This window comes from Aspergillus caelatus (assembly GCF_009193585.1).
Source record: "Aspergillus caelatus strain CBS 763.97 unplaced genomic scaffold BDV27scaffold_264, whole genome shotgun sequence".
Lineage (NCBI taxonomy): Eukaryota > Fungi > Ascomycota > Eurotiomycetes > Eurotiales > Aspergillaceae > Aspergillus > Aspergillus caelatus.
In genome coordinates, this window is record NW_022475527.1 from 19,768 (window position 1) to 40,800 (window position 21,033).

The 21,033-nt window shown below is 47.7% G+C and overlaps 6 protein-coding genes across 6 annotated transcripts; 2 read left to right on the plus strand and 4 right to left on the minus strand.

Moving 5' to 3' along the window:
* Nucleotides 1-651: 651 nt before the first annotated feature.
* Nucleotides 652-1,828, minus strand: BDV27DRAFT_149598 (uncharacterized protein; the record flags this gene model as incomplete). The annotated part of the gene is made up of 4 exons (XM_032071082.1): nucleotides 652-942; nucleotides 996-1,190; nucleotides 1,244-1,682; nucleotides 1,746-1,828. The coding sequence occupies 4 exons, from the start codon at nucleotides 1,826-1,828 to the stop codon at nucleotides 652-654; spliced, it is 1,008 nt and encodes a 335-aa protein (XP_031922505.1).
* Nucleotides 1,829-6,433: 4,605 nt separating this feature from the next.
* BDV27DRAFT_168576 (Alpha/Beta hydrolase protein) lies at nucleotides 6,434-10,176 on the minus strand (the record flags this gene model as incomplete). The annotated part of the gene is made up of 8 exons (XM_032074807.1): nucleotides 6,434-7,329; nucleotides 7,440-7,580; nucleotides 8,258-8,332; nucleotides 8,426-8,828; nucleotides 8,890-9,400; nucleotides 9,459-9,543; nucleotides 9,600-9,788; nucleotides 9,918-10,176. 8 exons carry the CDS (start codon nucleotides 10,174-10,176, stop codon nucleotides 6,554-6,556), a joined length of 2,439 nt encoding a protein of 812 aa, XP_031922506.1. The 3' UTR covers nucleotides 6,434-6,553.
* A 236-nt stretch (nucleotides 10,177-10,412) lies between these two features.
* BDV27DRAFT_136148 (M24 family metallopeptidase) lies at nucleotides 10,413-11,739 on the minus strand. Its single transcript, XM_032068696.1, has one exon. It carries the CDS (start codon nucleotides 11,473-11,475, stop codon nucleotides 10,774-10,776), a length of 702 nt encoding a protein of 233 aa, XP_031922507.1. The 5' UTR covers nucleotides 11,476-11,739; the 3' UTR covers nucleotides 10,413-10,773.
* An 847-nt stretch (nucleotides 11,740-12,586) lies between these two features.
* On the plus strand, nucleotides 12,587-13,218 carry BDV27DRAFT_136149 (uncharacterized protein). The gene has a single exon (XM_032068697.1). The coding sequence runs from the start codon at nucleotides 12,810-12,812 to the stop codon at nucleotides 13,134-13,136; it is 327 nt and encodes a 108-aa protein (XP_031922508.1). The 5' UTR covers nucleotides 12,587-12,809; the 3' UTR covers nucleotides 13,137-13,218.
* A 325-nt stretch (nucleotides 13,219-13,543) lies between these two features.
* Nucleotides 13,544-17,556, minus strand: BDV27DRAFT_149601 (Mysoin-binding motif of peroxisomes-domain-containing protein; the record flags this gene model as incomplete). Its single annotated transcript, XM_032071083.1, has 9 exons — nucleotides 13,544-13,561; nucleotides 13,619-13,905; nucleotides 13,991-14,420; nucleotides 14,484-14,524; nucleotides 15,545-16,116; nucleotides 16,166-16,621; nucleotides 16,687-17,168; nucleotides 17,232-17,431; nucleotides 17,508-17,556. The coding sequence occupies 9 exons, from the start codon at nucleotides 17,554-17,556 to the stop codon at nucleotides 13,544-13,546; spliced, it is 2,535 nt and encodes an 844-aa protein (XP_031922509.1).
* A 1,634-nt stretch (nucleotides 17,557-19,190) lies between these two features.
* BDV27DRAFT_54596 (cytochrome P450) lies at nucleotides 19,191-20,931 on the plus strand. Its single transcript, XM_032076903.1, has one exon. The coding sequence runs from the start codon at nucleotides 19,408-19,410 to the stop codon at nucleotides 20,902-20,904; it is 1,497 nt and encodes a 498-aa protein (XP_031922510.1). The 5' UTR covers nucleotides 19,191-19,407; the 3' UTR covers nucleotides 20,905-20,931.
* The last annotated feature ends 102 nt before the right edge of the window (nucleotides 20,932-21,033 follow it).

Below are 21,033 nucleotides of genomic sequence, written 5' to 3' on the forward strand. Positions count from 1 at the left end.
CCCCAGTTTCCTCCACCAACCACAGGCCGCCTGTGCATCCCCTACCCACTCAAAATGACAGACATATTGAACTTCACCGGTTGTTGTAAGCGCACTTGGTGTATACCGTGGAAGATACTTGCATTTTTGTTGGGGAATTCCAAGTATAGCAACATCCCTACTTGCTTCAGTTAGATTACGAGCCAAGTAATCCATATTCTTCCTATGTATTTTATTCCAATTATATGATAGATACAGTACATAACATATGAGATGCACAGTCGTGAAAAATAAATTGACATAAGCAAGGATATCAAAGTGCAGGTGTCGGAATCATCGATTGAACGCTGTCAGCGCCCATTTAATAAGGCTGTATGTGGAAAGGCGAGGAAGAGAAATGAAGTAAAAGGGAAACCCTGACAGCAAACGGAGAAGATAATGGAAATCGTGAGCTAAATCGATCAATGCAGTAAAAGGTATCATATCGCAAATCCCGGAAACACCTTCAAAATACAGTATCCAAGTCGACATATAAGAGCGAATGGTACGCGGTTCGCAAAAGTATAACGTGGATATTTGTGTCCCGATAAAGCGCTTGGTTGTTTTATATGGACAATTGAACCGAAAGGTTGTTCTCTTGAAATCATGAAATTGTACCGACCATGGTCGGGCTCAATCGATCATCATCCGATTGGGCACTTGGCCAGTAATGTTTGAAGACAGCTCTGTGGTCTTCTCCGCTTCTTTGCGGGCCTTTTTCCTATTCACGTGCGGTTTCAAGCCCTTGTGGAAATTGTGCATACACATGCAAGCGTTGATAATAGTCATAACAATGAGAACGAGGGTGATGACGGCGAAGAATGTCAACGACCGTTGCGCTTGGAGGTATTCCTGGTACGTGTTCTTGTCGTAAATGCGGTACAGCTTAAACAAGAAATACGCCAAAGCAGCAAAGTAGAGGAGCTATGATAATGGTTAGAGGACTTCTCGAGAGTGGGTAACGGATCAACACATACAATGATTACGATCATTCCAATGGAACTTTCGCGCCGAACGAATAGAGCAGCAGCTAACAATATCAAGATTGTGACCGGGATAGCCGCCAGAGTGAGCGCAAACTCGGCGTCGTGCCGGTTAGTGACAATGACCACAAACTGAACAGTAAAACCAAGGAAAAAGAAGAAGTCGAATTTGAGGAGCGCAATGTAAATCTGCCCGTTCAATCAGCTGGAATCCCTTATCCACCAAGTGGTTCACAACAAACCTGATATGTGAGGTATCGGCGCTTCATTCGCAGATCAGCACTGATGTGCTTGTAGATGGACCACGCAAATTCATCGTATAATTTCCAAGCAACGATCATCATAAGTAGCGTGCCCATGGCCACAACACATGGGATAATGATCAGGAAAGGTTTAATCTGTCCCCACACAGCCGGGTCAATGGCTGAATTGTCATTCAAGACTCCGATCGCATCTTTAATTTGCTCCACTTGCACGGCACCATAAATCAGTAGACCAACGTTGCATACACACAGCCCAATGACTTGAATGGTATTTTTAAGGCGCAGTGCATCGTAGACCAGCACCAACTCATAGATGAAACCGAAACTGTACAGTGCTAAAAAGGTCGGGATTGTTTTGGATGCCGTCACATTGACAGCTATTTCTTTGAGTTTGAGCTGGAAGTCTGCGAATACATAACTACAAAGCACCCCGTCAGCATCAGCGATATATCATTCTAGGAACCGTGGTGCGAGTACATACCATTCTAGAGCGAGTGTGACGACTGCTTGGAAAAGGGTCACAATACAGAAGGACCACGTCCACATTGAATTTGGTTTATACATCTTGCGTTTCTTAGGGTGCGGAGGCACATTGGCATACCCTTCTCGCCCTCGAAAACCACCGCCTCGTCGAAATGCCGGGTCAAATGAACCCCCAAGGAGGGAGGCGCGTGAATTGTTGGTCTGAATTTTGGCAATAGGCTCCGTTACGGAGCTCGTGTCCGCCGGAGTCTCGCTGCTGGGATACAATATGACGGTTCTGACCACCGGTTGGCGGCGAAAACGCAGGGATTAAGTCTAGAAACTGAAAACCAAGGGCGGGGAAGGAGGGACGGAGAGTTTTAATTTAGAGACGACCCTATGGGAGGATTTCAGTTTAGGAGGTCTGATCTCGAACCTGGCGGCTTCGACGATGACGGGTCCTGAGGCACAAGCCTCCACAGCCTCTTTCAGCCTAACGATGAATGGTCGGGGGGGGAAGATGGCCCGAGGAGGAGAGGAGAGAACGAGGACGGGGAGGCGCGACTTGGGAATCTCTTCGAGAGAAGAAGGCCTGTTGGCTGCCAAGCCACGGGTAAAGGGTCGTGTGTTGGGCGGAGAGGCACACTCCGATTGATCGTTCAGGACTGGTGTAAGGCTGAGCACATGCAGAATCACGCGAGGACCCTTCTCAGCGAGTGGCTGGAAATGGGTCAACTAAAAGCGACTGATAGGTTGACCGAACCCCCAAGAATCAAGAGAGAGGGGGGGAAGGAGAATTCGAAAACGAAAGTGGGTGGTGGTCGAACGAGGGACGATAGGAATGGGTGGTTTGAATATAGGGGAATGCCGATTAGATGCGGGTGAGAAGGAATAATAATACCAGTAATCACGAGGAATGAGGAGTAAAAGGTTAGGTAAGGTCGGTTCCTCAAGCTGCGGGAGCAGAAGTTAAGGTGTTCGTTTCCTTTTTTATGATTTTTATTATTCTTCGCCGGCAATTACGCAGTCATTTGACTGACAGGACCACCGATCATTTGGAGTCTGGAGAAGGGGCCTTTTTTTTTTTCTGTTCGGTTTGGTTGAGAATTTGTGGTATCCCAGGGTTTGGGGCGGAGAAAAAAAAAAAAAAAAAAAGAAATTCAACAGTAGAAACAATCCAGACACGCGGAAGAATTGTAGAGTATGTATGTATTGTATACAAATACAGATACTCTCCTTCTCCTATGGGAAAGAAAAAAAAAAAGAAATGAAAAAAAGAAATGAAACCTCAATCATGGAGTTAATAACCTCACTTAGCTTGACAGTTAACGGTAAAATCTACCCATTTCCCCGTCAATATGTTTCTTTTTGTGTTTGTTATTAATAGTTCTTTTATTTTTGTTTTCATTTTATTGCACCAAGGAACTGGGTCTCCCACTCTCCGTTGACTATTGTTACCATTTTTACTTCCCGTCCCAAAGTATAGGCCACCCAGCCAAGAAAGGCTCTGCTCATTGTTTTGAAAGTTTTCCCTCATAAATTACGGAGTGTTCCGTATGGAGTAACGTATCCAAACAATCACATCCGAGGCCTACCGGGTGCCTGAGGCCCTGGGGGCCACTAACTTCGATTCTCCTGAACCGGCGTATACTCCAAGTGGGTCAAGGACCCATCTTAACCTGTGAGACGGGAGACCAGGTAAATGGTGATGGGGCCAGAATCCTCGGGGATTGTGTCTGGACTCTGGCAAATTAATTCGCTTGGGTCCTCCGTACCTGGTCTCGTTTACCCATGGTTTACCCCCCTGATGGGGACACAACCTGACTGGTAAAGCCCCTCAATCCGACCGGAATGATAGATCAGACATGACTAGCGGCCAGATAGTCATGAGAAATGTACTCCGGAGTGGGAAGGAGAGATTCAATACCATTATTGTGTGTGGATCGGTGTCGCTTAAAGACTATATATCCTCCGTGTTAGCATCGATAGGGCAACTATTAAGGTTATTTAATGTCTACAGTTCGATTAGTTGTTAGTAGTTACGCGTTCCATGGGTCTTCACCCTAGGCAGACAGATAGACAAGAGCTGGGCACAGTAGGCAGTCACTGCAACATTCCACAACCCCCCTTCTTATCCAGATAATTACTGTGGTTAATCATTGGCTTTGTTCTGTGCATATGTCCCTATTTGTGAAAGACCGGCGATGTTCCTTTTTGATGCTCCCTTTCGCTTCCGTACTATATATAGTGGCCCGGCATGCAGAACAGAAGTGGGAAATAAAGCAACCATCCTGCATCTTGATTAATATGGTATGCATATTCCCCTTTGTCCTGAGAGCTTAAATCATGTAATAAAGATACAGTCACTTCCACCTACCTTCAAATTAGTAGTATAATTATCACCCACCAATTAAAGTCTCCAGTTACACATACCCGTCTCTGCCACCATGTCAACGATCTGAACATCCTCATAAAACTCGCATTTCAAAACCTGGGCCAGCTGAAAGATCCTTGTTCACCGGCAGCTGTGGCTGTCTCATCTGCACTTGGCTAAGCCACCGCTAATATGTCACTGAAACCAGGCCAATAAAGATGTGGCGTCCTCCAATAACCCAACCACAACCACAACCACAAGAACAACAACAATGATTCCTCAGGCTAGCATGTCAACGAGCACTCATTTTCAACACTGCACATCAGGAGGTTTTTTTCTTTTTTCTTTTTTTTGTTTTTTTTCCAACAATCTTTCATCAGACGAGGGAGGAGATTATCAACAGAATCTGGACTTCTCCGGTCTGTGGACGTGGCAGATCAACATCTTGCACTCCAACTAATGTGGTACACGACATATTAAGTAGGTTAAAATTGGCGGAAACCACTCCCTTATGAACGGCTGGGTTTCGAGAAATTGAGATGCACGCTGTGACCTAAGTGGCCTTGCGTCAATCTCGAACAATCGCTGGCATCCTGTGAACAGCGCCTCGATATGATAGCCGTCAAATGAATAGCGTACAGCTAGTGCAATTAAGATAAAAGCAGTTGGCCAAAGGTGGGAGGAAACGGACACAGTGAATTACATGGCGAAAAGAGACGGCTTCACTGTCACACATGTACCCCTAACCTCAACAGTTGTGGGTTGGTGACGCTACAGAGAGCGTCACGGAATCCAACTCAAGCAATGGCGCGCTATATTATAGTGCTTTCTTGGATGGAGCGAGCTCTACGCTCCAAGAGAATCCGCTTGACTTGGGAGCGTAAAAAGCGTCCTTTGCTTGCTTGAAATTTACCATATATTCTTTCCTATGTCACAGCTATAGCTTCCTTTACTTGTCTCTAGGAACTATTTCTGGGTATGGTTTGGAAATACCGCAGACGACATCGGCCGAGGCCAGTGCCAATGGCCATGGGAGTCTACAGGCATCATGCAAAGTATTTTCCCAGGCAGAATCACCGTAAATCAAGCTTTCCATAGTGTTGGAATAGTGTCCTTTTTTCCGAGGGGTTGAACGCTTGGGCCTTTTGTGTTGGAAATCGACCCAGACCGAATAATGCAAACTGACCGCCAACTTTACCATTGCGTGAACCTGAAACACACAATGCTACTTTCGCTTGACTCTTCTCCCAGACTACGTGAAAGATAAAATGAGCGCCTAGCATCATACTTCGGTGCTCGCTAACAACCATATTCTAGGAGTCATCCAAATTGGTATCACTCCAGGCAAGTAGTACGGAATATGACACCGTGCCCGGTCCCACCAGGCCAGTCCGTTGTTCTCCACCAAAGAAAACGTGCTACTGTACATATCCGCGAAGGGATTCGGTTGACCACAGTCAGTGGCTATACAGTATGATGATCAACGATCAAGAGATAACAGTACATGGGGCTTAGAGACGATACCACCAATGATTTTCAACGCCATATGCTCAGCCGCAATCCTCTCGCTCATCTCGTTAGGTTTTGGTTGGGCGTTACTCCGTCAGGAAGGCGACCATTTACTAAGACAAATACGACCGAACCCAACAATCCACTCCACATGGAACGTTTCAAGAAGAAAGTGATTCCACGGAACTAAACCGCAACCGTGCATTATCGCCATGCCAACAGGGTAAGCCGCTAGATCCTGGGCTGACAGCTCTTGCACCAATGAGATCAATGGTTGTGGCTGTGTGAAATCCGCAGTTCAGGCGAGCCACACCCCGGACTCCTTGGTCGTGGCTCAAACCAAGCCAATTAATCAACATGACACCTTGACGTGCCCTTTGCAGTTATCCTTACTCCTCATTTCACGTCGTGCAGAATGAGAAACTCGACGGACTTTTGTCGCTCGTCGAACCTCAGAAAAGGCCAACGGTTACTATTTACAGGATTTTTTGCCGATCCCTCGCGTCGTGCGTGCGTTCGGACAGCGAAGCCGATGCTTCCGATTACTCTATCGACGGAGAACACCGTCTCCATTGATCGCTCGAGAGGATGATCAGCACCGAGAATAAAATACCGCGTATTACTAGTCTCTCTATTTCCCTGCCCTACGCGCGGCATTCTAAGACATGCTATGGTACATGCTCTAAGTTCTGACATCCACTCCATGTCGACATGAGACTCAATGAGCCTTAATCACAAATTCACCAGGCACTGGATCTCTCAATGCATGCTGGATACCCTGGGCCATAACCTCATCCCACTTCTTCGATGCAGACAGCTTATTTCCATAACGTCTAAACCCATGTGGCAGCCCTTTGAAGACATTAACATCGGTAGGCACCCTGCAAAACACGACCCGTTAGCTATCAATCATTTCACACGCGAAACAATCCGGCTCGGGCTCCTCACCCATTCTCGGCCAGCAACATCGCGAACAACAACCCTTCATCTCTCAAGGGATCCCTCCCTGCGATGCCGAACGTCGTAGGCGGCAGACCCTTGACCTCATCCGCCGTCGCAAGCCCCGGATTAATCCGTCTATCAGATTCCAGGTCCGACCCACTAGCAGCCGGCTTGAGCAACTTCCCAAACAAACGCATCCTACTAACGGGGAGAATCGGCGCATGCTCGCACTCCACATAACTCGAGATAGCGGGATCACGAAGCCGCGCAACCAGCGACGCATAACAGTCCTCCGTAACAAGAGGCGGGATCATGAGCACTTGGCCACGGACCTTAGGCCTCTGCGCCAACGATACATCCTCCCCGATGTTCTGCGCCAGCGTCAGAGACACCGCCAGATAGGCCCCCGCTGAAATACCTCCGACGACCACGTTCTCCGCCTCGCCATTGATATCATCGATATGGTCATGAACCCAGTGAAAGGAATCCTCCGCATCATTCCATGCGGTCGGATACGTGTACTCCGGGGTATGACGGTAATTCACATTAACAACCACCACGGGGGATTCAGCCGCCACCTGAGCAACGACAACGCGCGAGCAAATCGCATCCTCCGAACTCAGAGTGCCCATCATAAACCCACCCCCATGGTAAAAGATAAAGACCGGTAACCGCTGCGTAGCAGGCACCGAAGCCGGCCGGTAAGTGCGAGCTTCCAGCGTCTCTCCATCCCGCGTCGGGATCTTGTAATCTTGCATCGATACCTGCGATACCAGACCTGGGTTCACTCTTGTAAGCTTTAAACCTTCTTCAAACCCCCCTCCCCCCACAAAAACCATAACCACCACTATCACGTAGAAATACAAACGAAAAACACAACAAACATACCTTCCTCAACCATAGCCTTCGCCGACAAGGCCTCCCGATCGCGATTCGCCGCAGCCTTCAACTGTTCTATGCTCAAGTCCTTCGGGATATCCGGGAGTGATTTCTCCAAGACAAGCCATTCTTCAATAGGCGTAGTATATTCTGAGAAATCGGCCATTTTGTCGACGTTTAAAAAAAAAAAAAAAAAAAAGTTATGTATTGTACAAATGGAGTTGTGTGAATGAATTTTACATGAACTGAGCGAAATATATTGGTCGATATTTGGTGTACCTAAAGATAACTTGGAGTAGTCACTAATCGATAAATACCCCACCTTTCACCTCGGTATTTCAGATTATATCAGTTTATAAATCCCCATTTCTTTGCACAACCTTACGCGTACACCCGAGGTATAGATACTAATCAATACCTAAACACACCACACTTCTACTAGTAACTCGGAAGTTAGATGCTTACATCCAATCAGGATGGTTATTCAGGGTAAGGGGGGTTTTAATTATGTTCTTTGGTTACTGATTGGTTGGTTCGTCTATTTCTAATTTGGGTAGTAGGTATAGATTAGGTATGAATCCATGGATGGGCCTAAGGCTGAGGTCAGATGGTAATGCATGGAAGTATTCACCTCGGAGTAGGTAGTAAGGAAATTCCATGTTCTCAATACCGTCAGAATCTTTATTTCTCTACCGAGGGGCGCTACACAATAATAATCCTAATGCTAAACCCCCGTTATGACTACTCCTACAAGGTAAGCAATCCCCCAAGATCTAACTAAAAGGCACCCTTCCCCGGCGTCGTATCACCATCCAAATCCCTACAACCCCATTCAAACGACGAAGGAACAAAGAACCTTGCCCCGGTCGAATTCCCATAAGCAAGACCCACGAGCGTTTCTTCTATAGATAACGATCAGCCCCCTCCCCCCCCATCCCCAGATTCCAGGAAACCAAAGAGAGAAGAGAAGAGGAAGGGAAGTAAACCAAACTCACCATTCTCATCATATCTCGGCCACCCAAACCGACTCAATCCAGCCACAGGATCCCTCGCAAAAGCAGCCCATGCTGATGCCATATACCTTGCGAACTCGCGTTCCGTCTCTGAATCAGCTATCCCACTGATCTTGCTAGCAGTGCCGAAGACCATAGGGAGATCGATGCCATGATACGCGCCGCTGGATGGGTACAAGCGGAGATTATCCCAGTCGCCGAAGTAGCGCGATTGCCAGGTTGGCACGCCGACTGCGGCGCGGTGTGCTGCTGTTTGCCCCGAGGGGCAGGTGAAGGCGGCTTGGTTGAATAGGTTCCAGACGGGGTCTGGGTGGGAGATGTTGGCGGCGTAGGCGCTGACGCGGTAGTAGCCTGCTTCGTTGGCGTTGCTGGTTACCAGGTATGGCTGTTTGGGGGAGGGTTAGTTATGAGTTGCTTCTTTTGGGGGATTTTTTTCTGGGACTGACTATGCGGGTGAAGTTCCCGGAGGCTGATCTTTCGGCGTAGTTGTTGAATATGGTTATGTTGTCTACTGTTGGGTGGAAGACGGGTTGGGGGAGGACGGGAGAGGGCGCGGTTGGGACTTTAGCGACGGCTTTCAGGATTGATTGGTAGGGTTGTTGGCGGAGGCAGTGGATGATGTGATTTGTGTTGGTGGTGCTGTTTCCGCAGCCTAGGGTTTGGGATACGTGGTAGAAGTAGCTGGCTGATTCCTCGGGCGTGTTGGGCTTGAAGCTTAGTGCTGTTCCTGAGTGAGAGATGAGGCCGCTAACGAGAGGTTTCTCGGTCCAGATGTAGGAATAGTAGTCGACTGATGCGCCGCCGGCTGATTGTCCGAAGATTGTGATGCGATTGGGGTCTCCGCCGAATGCTTGGATGTTGCGATGCACCCATTCCACTGCGAGACGTTGGTCGAGTAATGCTACGTTCTGGGGTGACCCGGGTGCGCCAGAGAAACCGAAGATATTTAATCGGTAACTTTTTCGATTGTTAGCCCAGGGATCGAGATATTAGGTATCCATCAACGAAAACTGACTTGAAAGTTACGACGACTACCTCTTGCTCGTCGGCCAATATTTGACCATCATAGTATGGACTGTGTGCACCACCTAAGGAGAACCCTAGAGAATTTCAGTCATATGGAAAATGCAAAGGAAGAGAAGGATTATCCACTTACGACCACCATGAATAAAGACGAGCACGGGCTTTAAAGCAGAAGTTGTGGGCTTAGTCCACACGTTCAGATACAGGCAATCTTCACTCTGAGGCGTGCCTAACTGCTGGGCAAATGTTTGGATAATTCCTTGGGCTTGAGGAGTGAAACCGGGGTAATCATCCGGGGTTGTGCCGGTGTTGGCAGGACAGTCTCTGTGGTACGGATATGTTATTGCTCAAGTAAAGTCGATTGAAGGGGCTGAATTCTACATACGGGCTCTATGGTGTCGTTAGCTGAATGGCTCCTTCAATACCACTAGAGCATCACATACGTAGGTACTCGCGCGCACAGTAGAATTGGAATGGTATGCGACTGGACGTGCGAATCGCAGATCTCCCGTTGGCGGCGTAGCGTAGGGAATTCCCAAGTATTCGGAGACATTGGATCTCTCAGGCGCTGCATGGCCCTCGATGAGTCCGCTACTGGTCCAGACAGAAGCACCAACGGGCTGGAGTTTGGAAACTTGCTGGGAGCACGCTGGCAAAGCTGCTGCTGCCAGCAGAGATATTGATGCAACTGACTTCCAAAATCGCGCCATGATTGACTGTTTGGGATGGCAATGGTTTGCTGAAAGCCTTTCAACCCATGTAAGAAAGGAAGAGGAGTTTAAGATAAACAGAGAGCCAACTCGTGGAGTAAATTGCTGTGGAGTCCCTCACATTTTGATACTACCTGATTCTTTCCTCAATGGGATTAGTGTTGGAGGCTGGGCTGGTTTAGTTTCGAATAAATAGGGCAGATGCTTCGACAGTGAAGCTGCTGAGAGTGTTGTACTTCGTTGAGCATTTGAATATGTACAAGTTCAAAATATCCTTTGACAGGTCCTCTCATGGAATTACCCCACAAGAACAATCAACGTTCAAGGTAGATGAGAGATCCTATAGTTCCACTGATTTTGACAATGGCCGATGATTTGATTGCCCCTGGGACTAAGACCAACATGACATGAGAGCTCAGTCGTCGCTTATAGGCCAGTTCCAAATTCCATCCACTTGTCGGAGTCCGGAATTAACGAAATAATGATAAGGTTAAGTATTGTAGACACTATAACCAAGAAGTAGAGCCATTAAGACACCCTGAAATAATGAATCATCTCATCATCCTACAAGCCCAATCTCCGATCAGAAAACCAGCATCATCCAACAGTCAAAAGCTGCTCCATGAAAGCACCATGCCCACGAACCCGATCATGAAGATGAATCTCCAAAATCCAATGATGCGTCTTCCCATCCTTACCAGGAGTAGTCATCGGCCGATTATTCCCACGGGCAATATAAAGAGTAACCCTATCCTTCGGGATGCGTTCATGCGGGAAAGACCCAACAATATGCCCAGCGATATCAGCACCAAATTCCCACCCAGCTTGCTTCGCCTCATCACACGCAATCTCATATAGTTCTTCGCCCGTCATATCGGTGTTCTCAAAATAGCGTGATTTGACCTTGTTCCACACGGGCTCGAGCGAATCGCGCAGCTGTATCTTATGCGGGTCGTCCCCGAGGACAAAGGTGCGCCCGAAGTCCGCTTCCCAAGCTTCGAAGACGGGTCCTAGATCGACATACAGGATGTCATCGGACTGGATGATGCGATCCGGAGGGTTCTCGGCAAAAGGTCTCAACGTGTTGGGACCGCTCCGAACGACCCGTTTGTGCCAGTGGGTACGCACTCCATGTCGTTGGGCGAGCTCGTAGATCTCGTCGCTTAGTTGCTTTTCACCCACGCCGGAGCGCAGAAGGTCACGCTCGATCTCATCAAAGAGTTGGATAGCCTTGTTTTGGGCGTCTAGCAGGTATGCTGCCCGCTCATCTACTTCTAGACTCGTAGGGTTTCCAGACATTATGTTCTCAGGCTGGAGGAATTGCTGCGATGGGCCTTGGGAGAATGACTGCTCGGAGTTTTTGGGATGGCGTAGTATTTATACACCGGCAATGAGTCACGATATAGCTCACGAAAATAACTTAATCGTAATCCTGTCACTATATATCTGGTGCGGGGCGCTGATGCGGGGTCTCTTTTCGGGTAAGAAAGAAGTAATCGGTTGTCGGTGATTTCTCTTTTGGTGCATTCACGACGGTATACTCTTGTCGATATCAAGCTTTCCTGCCTGCATTGGTGACTGTTGTATATTAACAGGGTATATTCCGGACTAACCCTGCTCATTTTCATTATAGTTATTCAAGCCAAGGACACAAGGCCAATGGACGTTCTTCTATTTTCCCACGGAATCAGCGTGACATTTCGCTGATTGAAAACTCCGCGGGGTAACTTGATGGAGTTGTTACTATCTCCGCTTTATCCGCTTATATATAGCATACTTCCATGCGGAGTAGTTAACATGATGATAAACTACAATACTATATTTTCTATTAGAAACTTTTTCTATTCAAGAAGGATCGGTAGTTGTGTTGGTTCTTTTGTTTTATCTATGACTACGAATGCTATGTGCACCAACTATTTTTGCTCGCGACGGTGGATGTCAGAGCCTGGTCTTAGCCTTTAACCATTAGGCATGATTAATTGATGGGAATCTAGTAGATGAATTTAGTTCTGCAAGACTACTTGGATCCTCACATTAAGAAGGGCTGCATAATTATGAGCACACCAAGGACCACAAACTACTACTACTACTACTACTACTACTACTAGTAGTAGTAGTAGTAGTAGTAGTCATGCTCTGATCGTCACCATAGAGAATATGAACAACAAGACCAACACCAGCATAATATGGAAAAAAAAAAAAAATCAATCTTATTTAATTACTTATCAAGAGCATAAATCTCCAAAAGCCCAAGGTCGACCTATCTGAGTAGTATCATGCATACAGATGTCGATGCAAACAAACCCCACTAAACCAAACCCAGCAAGCGGTAACCACCCGCTCCACCCCATATAAAAACCCACAAAAACAAACCCTCGATCTCAATTTTCTCTTTCCTCCCAAGCACCATCCCAACCAATGCTGCGTTTCTTTGCTACACACGATCAAGGTCAAACTTGATCTCTCGACCGTTGACCCCCAACGGCCCGAGAACACCCGCAAATGAGAAATTCGGAGGAATCTTCACTCAAACCCCAGTAACCCGCTGTTCATCTCTTCCGAGAGATGGGGAGCCGGTACTGCCCGCAAGGGCCTGGTGTGAAATGACAGCCCACTAGACTGCGTTCGGAGGGATGTCGCACATCTGCAATCGGCATCAGAAACATCGGGGCTCGGACATTGTTCGAGGTTTCCCCATGGGAGAGTCGTTGCGAAGATTGTGTGCGCGGGCTTATGCTCCGTGCGACACTTTAGTGCAATACGCAGCATACTGTACCCCTCTTTCTCCCTTGGGGGAAGGAGGGGATGGTAGAATTCGATTCCGATCATTCTGGTTGGGATGGTGCTTCTTCTTTTTTCTTCTAGGTGAGTGGTTACTGTCAGACTGGGAAGAGTGGTGTGTGTCCCTGGCTAATTTGTTGGGGGCGGGTCCTGTTTGGTCCTATTGCCTTTCGTTTTAATAGATATCGGTGGTTGGATGGTATACCAGGATTGGGAGGCGTACTCCGTATAATGTTTGTTAATGATATTAATTGACTCTTGATAATTTTTTCTTGAGATTTGCCCTGTGTAGTGCAGATACTGATTCTCGTATGATATTTTAAGCCCTGCGTAGTCTACTTTGTATTTTCGTAACGTCCCAAGTTCATCATGAGAAAGTACTTTTATTTAAGTCACCAGTACACAATGGAAGTGTGGAAAAAAAAAAAAAAAACAATCGCTTCATATCTAACTGGGATATTATGATAACAAAATCCTTTGTTCCGTCAACGTGGGATATTTCCGAATGTAAAATGAAACCCGCAAAGAAACCATTTACTGCCCTTCGTCGTAAGTTGTATGTTCTGTGTTTGTTTTCTTGATTAATTTACTCCTCGTCACCAATCTGAGTCACGTTAGCATACGCCTCTTTTCCAAAACAGGGCAAGGAGAGAAAGTTTACCTTAGGAGCGAGGTAGAATCTCAGGTGACCACTTCCCAGACCGTACTCAACAAGCAGGGGAACCTCCTGGGACAGGCAGAGGGTCACCGTGCTGGAGAGAGTTGTAGCCTTGCAGAAGTTGACGAGGTACTTGAGGGAGAAAGTAAGGGCAACGGGTTCGGAAAGAGCAATGGAAACGTTCTGGTCGGGCTTATCGACGTTGGTGTGTTGACGGATGGTGACGGATCCACTGCCAATGTCACCCTGGCAGGAGAACTTCACACCTTCCTTGGTAGCCTCAATGACAACTGGATTACTAGTCAGTAACTGAACGGGTCTGGCTGTCCCAAGACTGGACGTATTGGGCGAAGGAAATGAATTAGGTTCACGAACCAGACTCGGAAAGCGCGTTCAGGTCTCTGCAGATCCGCTGGAACTCTGCAGAAGGCATCTCGACAGTAGCGGCATACTCGGTCTCCGGGATTGCCAGGTGCTCCTGGTCAATGTCCATCAACTTAAGATCATATTCGCTTAGTCTGTCGGTCTCGGCGCTCTCGAACATGAGGTTAACGGCGTCCGGGGAGTCGTCGGCCTTGAGAGTAAGAATGTCTTCATTCTGAGCAGCCCGCAGGACCTTGGTCAAGGAGACCAAGTTGATACCAAGAGCAATGTTGCGGTCGCAGCGGTATGGGGAGAAGCCTTCGGCCTTGAGAAGCATGGAAACCAGGGCTACATGGGAGTTATCCATGGCCTGGAGGGCGATACCAGAGTCATTGCAGTCGAAGTTGCAGTCCTGCACCAAATCCTTGATAGCGTCGACAACCTAAGCGATCGAGTGCTAGGTCAGTGACAGTATGGGGCTGATCTGGAGACTCTAGTCACATACGCGCTTGAGGAGAGAGGCTTGTTCTAGGCGAGCTTCCAACACTGGGGTAACAGTTAGACAGCAATTCTAGGAAAATGACAAGCATGTGTAAAACTCACTCTTGATCTGTGTGTGGTATGAATGTGATGGTGAGAGGTGAAAGAATTAGGTGAGGAATTTAATTTCAGGCAAATTCTAGAATTGAACCGGTAGGTATCAGTTGGTTTGTTCAATGAAAGATTCAAAACCCTTGTGTGACTTACAGGTAGAAGGTGGATTGGGAGAAGTTAAGAACTCAAGTAGAGGAGAAATTGCCATTCACAAGGTGAGGTCGCGTAGTGGGGAAACGCGTTCACGGGTCGCGCGTCATGCCTTAGGCTGATATGAACGTTTCGGGTTAGCCTTTGCTGCTGGCTTTGATGTAAGGGTGCATAACTACTACTTCCAATTATTCAGACGGAGTACCCACAGGATGTCTCTTTTTTAAAAAAGATCGTTTATTACCCATTGCGATTAGCTGTTTAGAAATGTCTTTTATTCGGATGATTATATACTATATACAGAACTTCCCAAGTTTTACATAGGAAATTACCTGGCAGTGGGCCAGTGCTAGCGAGTAACAATACAGAATGAAACATGCCAAAAGAGCGCGTCAAGCTGAAACCCAAGGGGTGAAAAAAAAAAAAAAAAAAAAAGACGCAGACGGACAAGAAAAAGAACGAAAAGCATGTACAGTAACAACGAAAGAGTACACAATCGAAGCATAAGGTACAACCAAAAGCAAGATATAAAGTCCAGCCCAAAAAAACGCCATTGACACCGGTCCACTCTATTTACATTGGGTATCAACTGCATGGTTTGCTGTCAGACTGTCACAGTTCACTCCAAATAACAGGATTCAGGAGTATGTAGGGGCACAAGGAGATATTATAGGAGACGCGAAGAAGGAAGGGAGAGGGAGGGGATAGCGGGGTATGTGGGAGATCAGATGCTAGTAATCCGCTTCGAAGCTGCTGGTGGTCGTTGCTTGATAACCATCTCAAGCTCCTTCAGCATGTTGGTGTTCGCATCAAGGCGCTCGCGTGCCGCTGCTTGTTTTGCTCGGTCTTCTTTGACCCGAGCGATTCGCTCCTCTCTCGTCAAGGATTGTCTCTTGCTACGGGCTGGGAGAGCCACGGCTTCAAAAATTTCCTCCTCGTCATCGATGGTATGAATGATGCTGGAATCCGGCCTTTCGCCATTCAAGGCTTTAAGCGCATCGGCTGGACTACCTTCCACCGCTGTGGAACCGCCTAGGCTAGGAGTGGGGGATGACGGCAGCTTCCACTCACTCAACGGCCTCGAAAGTCGATCCACGTTCAATCGATTGTCTGGCGTGGTACTGGCCATGGCGGCTTTACCATCCTCCCATTCTTGGAGAAGGTTTTTAATGTCCGTTCCGATTGATTCGTAGTGAGAAGCAAGAGTCACTTCATTCTCGTCATTCTCATCAGCATCCGTTTGTTCCAAACTGGCACTAGACATTTCTCTGATGAGATGCATTTTTGCGTGAAGCGCGCGGATTGCCTGTGAAAGAGAGTTAAGCTTCCGATATTGCGCACGGAGATGCTCCTTATTAGGAGATGCTGTGGGTAGGGGAGACCGAGGAACTTGACTGCCTAGCAGATAGGTTAGTGGGGTCTTTGACAGGTTCGCTCTCGTACTCACTGTCTTCCTCATTGAGGATGTTGGTCATCTTTTCTGTATTTCTGCCGGTTACCTCGGCCAGGTCCTGCATTTGCTCGATAGCGATGGTCCATCGCGCGATGTCGGATCCTCCACCATCGGCACCCAAAGCCAATAGGCAGCAGAGTATGCTCTTTCTCACGATGTATAACCGTCCGAATAGGGTGCGAAGAGCGCGTAAGGAGTATTGATCTTCAACCGCCCGCTCGGCGAGTGCTGATTCAGCCTCCGCCAATTCTTCCTCCGAGACATCGTAAATGTCATAATATTTGGCCAGGTTGTCATTATCCGTGACGGGTTGCAAAGAGCGTTGTGCCTGTATATACCGTTTCAACATGGCGTAGAAGCATTCCGACACAGTCCGACGCAGCCTCAAGCATCGCCGCGTTTGCGCTTGATCCTCAAGTCTAGATATGGGAGGCAGTGGCGTGCTTCTATGATTGAGTTAGATACCGAAATTCGCCGGTTAATTGCAGGTGAATGAGGAAGGCTGGCTTACATGCGGTAGCCTCTGGAGACTAGCTCAACCTCCTGTATGAACACGACCGATGCCGAAGCAGCAGAATCAAACCCTTGAGCGTTGCCGATGAAAAATGCCGCCGCATCCACAGATTGGTGTCGCAGATACTTGAGCCATTGTCGTTTAGCGAATGCGTAAAACAGAACCCCGATTACGGGTACTAAGACTAATAGTACGCCAACTTTTCGGGGGTTCAGGCCTGAGCCCGTTCGAGGACGACTCCAGTGCAACAACCAAGCGATAGAGAAGGATGTCGAAGCTGTGACAACGGCGCCCTGTAGTCCAAAAGTTGAGGAAATTGACGGAAGATCTGCCGAGCGTGAACTAGACAGCACATCTGCAGCCGAAGTATAGGAAGGGGCGCTATGCTCGTTCAGCAACTGCGACGCGACGATGACATAACCGAATTGTTCCAGAAACCTCTCATTATCGCTTCGTCCAACGCGCGAATTCAACGCCGACTGTAGACTTCATCAGCCTAAAGGCAATCATGGATAATACAACAGCGTAATTGGAACCCATACCGTACAGGCGTCGTAGAGTTTGCCTAGAGCCGCTCTTTGGTGCGATGACTTAAGGTCCAGTGGTTTAGGGAGCTTATTCCGAATCCGTTCTTGGAATTTTGACGCTCCTCGTGGAGCAAAATCCGCCGCTGTCGACTCGGAGGCAATATCGCTATTCTCTGCCTCCTTAACGGGCCAGCTTGGGTCGTGCTCACCCTCCCCTGGTGCGCATTAGACCTCTGTGACGCGAAAAACCAGAGGTATATAAAAACTTATGAAGGCGAGAAAAGGACTCACCTTGGAGATAATCCGCCAAAGGCGAGTTTTCATAAACAAGAGATTCCATGATCGGTGGGCATGCCGTAAGCCTGGCCGATAGGGAGGGGGCGGGTATGTGGGCTGTTCGGTGCTCGGTCTGGTCGGCGGCGGCGATGGCTTCGTTTTATTAAAAGTATTATAAGGAGCGTAAGAAGGGAAACGGTAAGGAACGTAATGGGAGTCGGACTATGGAAGGATCATCTCCGAGGAAGAGTCCAACAGCGCGATGTGGCGGTGGTGGTGGTGTGAGAAAGGCAACAATCAATGGCGGAACAACCGGGGGTTCAGATGTGCTTCGGAGGGTAAAGAGCGCCGATAAACAAAGGGAAATTCAACGTTCGCAGCGGGCGTGGGTTCGAGTTCAAGCCAGGTTCTTTACCCCTGGCAGATAGTGTAAAAATAGTGCAGGCACAGTGAGCCACGTTGAAGATCCGGTCCATGTGTGTCTGGGGAAGGGGAGGTTTTGGATGCGTCGATTGTCGAATCGGAGACCGGATCACCGTTCGGAACAGGTTTAAAGCCAGTGTTCACGGGTCCACTGGACTAAGCCACTCTGGGCCGTTTATGGTTTTGACCCCCTTCTCAACGGGGCTCTTCGGTCAAATCCTTTTAAGTAAATTGTTTTGCCTACACCACGAGGCTGTGTTTTCTTATATCATGATGTTTCTGAGTCAGATCTGTAATTATCCCAATTGAAATCTTTCTCACTACACCATCAAATCTCACCATGCCTCATGAAACAGCTTTTTCTTGCAAAATAAGACCGAGTAACCGCCGTCGTATCTTGTGAAGGCCGACGGATGACGGCGGGGTTGGCCGAGGCCCATGCATCATACTACCTAACTACTACGACACCACTAGGCAGAGAACTGTCGTTTCATGTTGACTATAAACTAGGTTCTCTGTACCTTTTTATTTGTTGTCGTGACGGGTTTAATTATACTCTTCTGCTTGTTGTCTTAAAAATTAGCAATTTAATACAGACATTGCAATGTCGAGGCATACCCTGACTGGCTTTCCACGGAACAAACACCTTTCATGACCGAGTAATCCAGTTTTAAGTATCCCTGCATTCAAAATGAAAAAGATGATGATCAGACCACATGTTAAAAATTAAACAGGAAGCCTTTTCCACCGGATTTTTTGAGGAGTTTAACCTGATGGATACCTTGAATCTCGGTCCCAACCTAATTTACCGATAGAGTCACGGGCCAAATGACATAAGAGCCCGCTAGGCTAGATGAAGCAATATATGCAAACCACTCAATATCCCCTCAGAGTGGAGAACTATCGCTGTGAACAAACTCTTCGTAATCGTATCCCAACTGCAGTGATGGCGATTCCAACTGAAAGGTACCTTGTCTTAGGATCTTGTCAAGGCAAACTAAGACTCTGTTTAAGCTATAGGAGCAACCTTTGCATCTCAGACCCAAACCTTATGTGATTGTCAGCCACAGTTAGATTGTCCAATGAAGATCGGCATATTTCAACTCTATACATTTATCATGTACTTCATTCGAGGATCAGATTCGGGAGTTCACCGAAATGCCGTGTTCTGATCCAGAAAACGAGTCTGACCAAGTTTTAGCGATGTTTAAAGCGCTGCTCCCTAACCGACTCGTCATAGCCATATTGGCCGCCAACCTATCCTCTTCGCTGGAATTGTAACTCCCTCATAGTTATATGCAGCTTGACGTGGACGTGCATGAAAATGGCTGGACAACAAAGACACAGCTCCGTTTATAAGCTGGCCAGAAAATTCTGTGCTTTGCAGCGATTTTCAAAGATAGTGGAAATTATCCCTTCCTACATCCTGAGAGGTTTTTTTAATATTTCTTTTTCTTTTTCTGCTCTTTTCGATAAGAGTGAGGAATAGGATATGGAACTGATCATCGGTCTCTGCCTGTTAGCGCCGCTTTTATTCCTCTATACCCCTCTCAGGCGCTTCATCGGTTTAAATGCATCTGAATATCCACTTCCTCCAGGCCCAACATTACTTTCCGGGCCGTTTCCGGAGAAAGATATCGCCAAAACATTTCAGAAATGGAATAAAAAGTATGGCCCCATAGTGAGCGCAAAGATTGGAGCCCAGCAATTTATCATCCTGGGGAGTCGTCGAGCAGCCCAAGACCTACTGGAGCGACGAGCAAGTATATACAGCTCGCGTCCCGCGTCAAAGTTCTTGGATAAGTACTTGCACAAGGGACTGGCATCTGCTTTCATGCCATATGGTGCCCAGTGGAGACTTCATAGACGGCTGGGCTCGTCACTCCTCAGTGAAAGGGCGTCTACTGCCTATCGTCAACTCCAGGATTTCGAGAGCAAGCGACTTCTTCATGAGTTCTTATCCACGAATGATTTTTCAGAGGCCTTCCTCAGCTACACCTCGGACATCATGTTCACGCTTGTATACGGAAAAGGGAGAGGAAAGGATGATAGCGACCATAAGATGTTATATCAAATAAATGAAATGGCCACATTCGTTCTTCAGAAAGCTTCTTTTGGAACGATTTTGCTTGACCTGTTCCCCATGCTTGACTGGCTCCCACATTGCTTCTTGACCTGGAGAAAGAAGGCAGAAGAGCTTCATTATAAGACCAAAGAAGTTTATACCGAATGTGGCAACATTGCGCTTGGGGGCGACTGCTGGAACTGGAGTCATGAGGTCTCTCAGAGAAGCGAAGCTAAAGAGCTCCCCTGGGAAGATGTCTGCTACGCCCTGGGCGAACTTTACGTAGCCGGAATCCATACGACTAAGATGGTCTTGGAGATATTGATTATAGTATGTGTACTCCACAAAGAGGTGAAACAAAAAGCACAAGCAGAGCTAGACTCCGTGGTCGGCGAGGACCGATTGCCGTCGCCCGACGACCTTGAAAACCTTCCATACATCCGGGCAATCGTCTCTGAACTCCTTCGCTGGCGCCCTATCTCTCCAATTGGGGTTCCTCACGCGGTCATACAAGACGACGAGTACATGGGCTACCGTATCCCTGCCGGTGCGACGGTAGTCGCAAATCAGTTTGGGATGAACATGGACGAGGCGACTTTCGACAATCCCGCAACCTTCAATCCTGATAGATATCTCAACAACCCAGATCTTCCTGTCTCCGCTTTTGGCTTTGGCCGGAGAATTTGTCCTGGTCACCGACTCGCACGGGGCAGCCTACTGATCGTTACTTCACGTCTGCTCTGGGCTTACGATATCACATCTGCACAAGGGGACGCTGATATTAGCGACGAAAGCAGCCCCTCTTCCGTCAAAGCCTTGTTTCAACCAAGGAGCTCAAAGCACGAGCGGGTAATCAAGAAAGAGTGGGAGGATACCGACAAAGACGAAAAGCGAATCTTGGAGAGGATCCGACACCGTATCTGATGCATGGAAATCTATCTACACACAGAAGAATGGCCTTAGATCTTCCCAGTATCTCATTCCAAAGTCCAGCTATGAAAGTGGAGCTGGAAAACAACCTGAGTCATTGATGCGATCTGGATTAAGATCTCA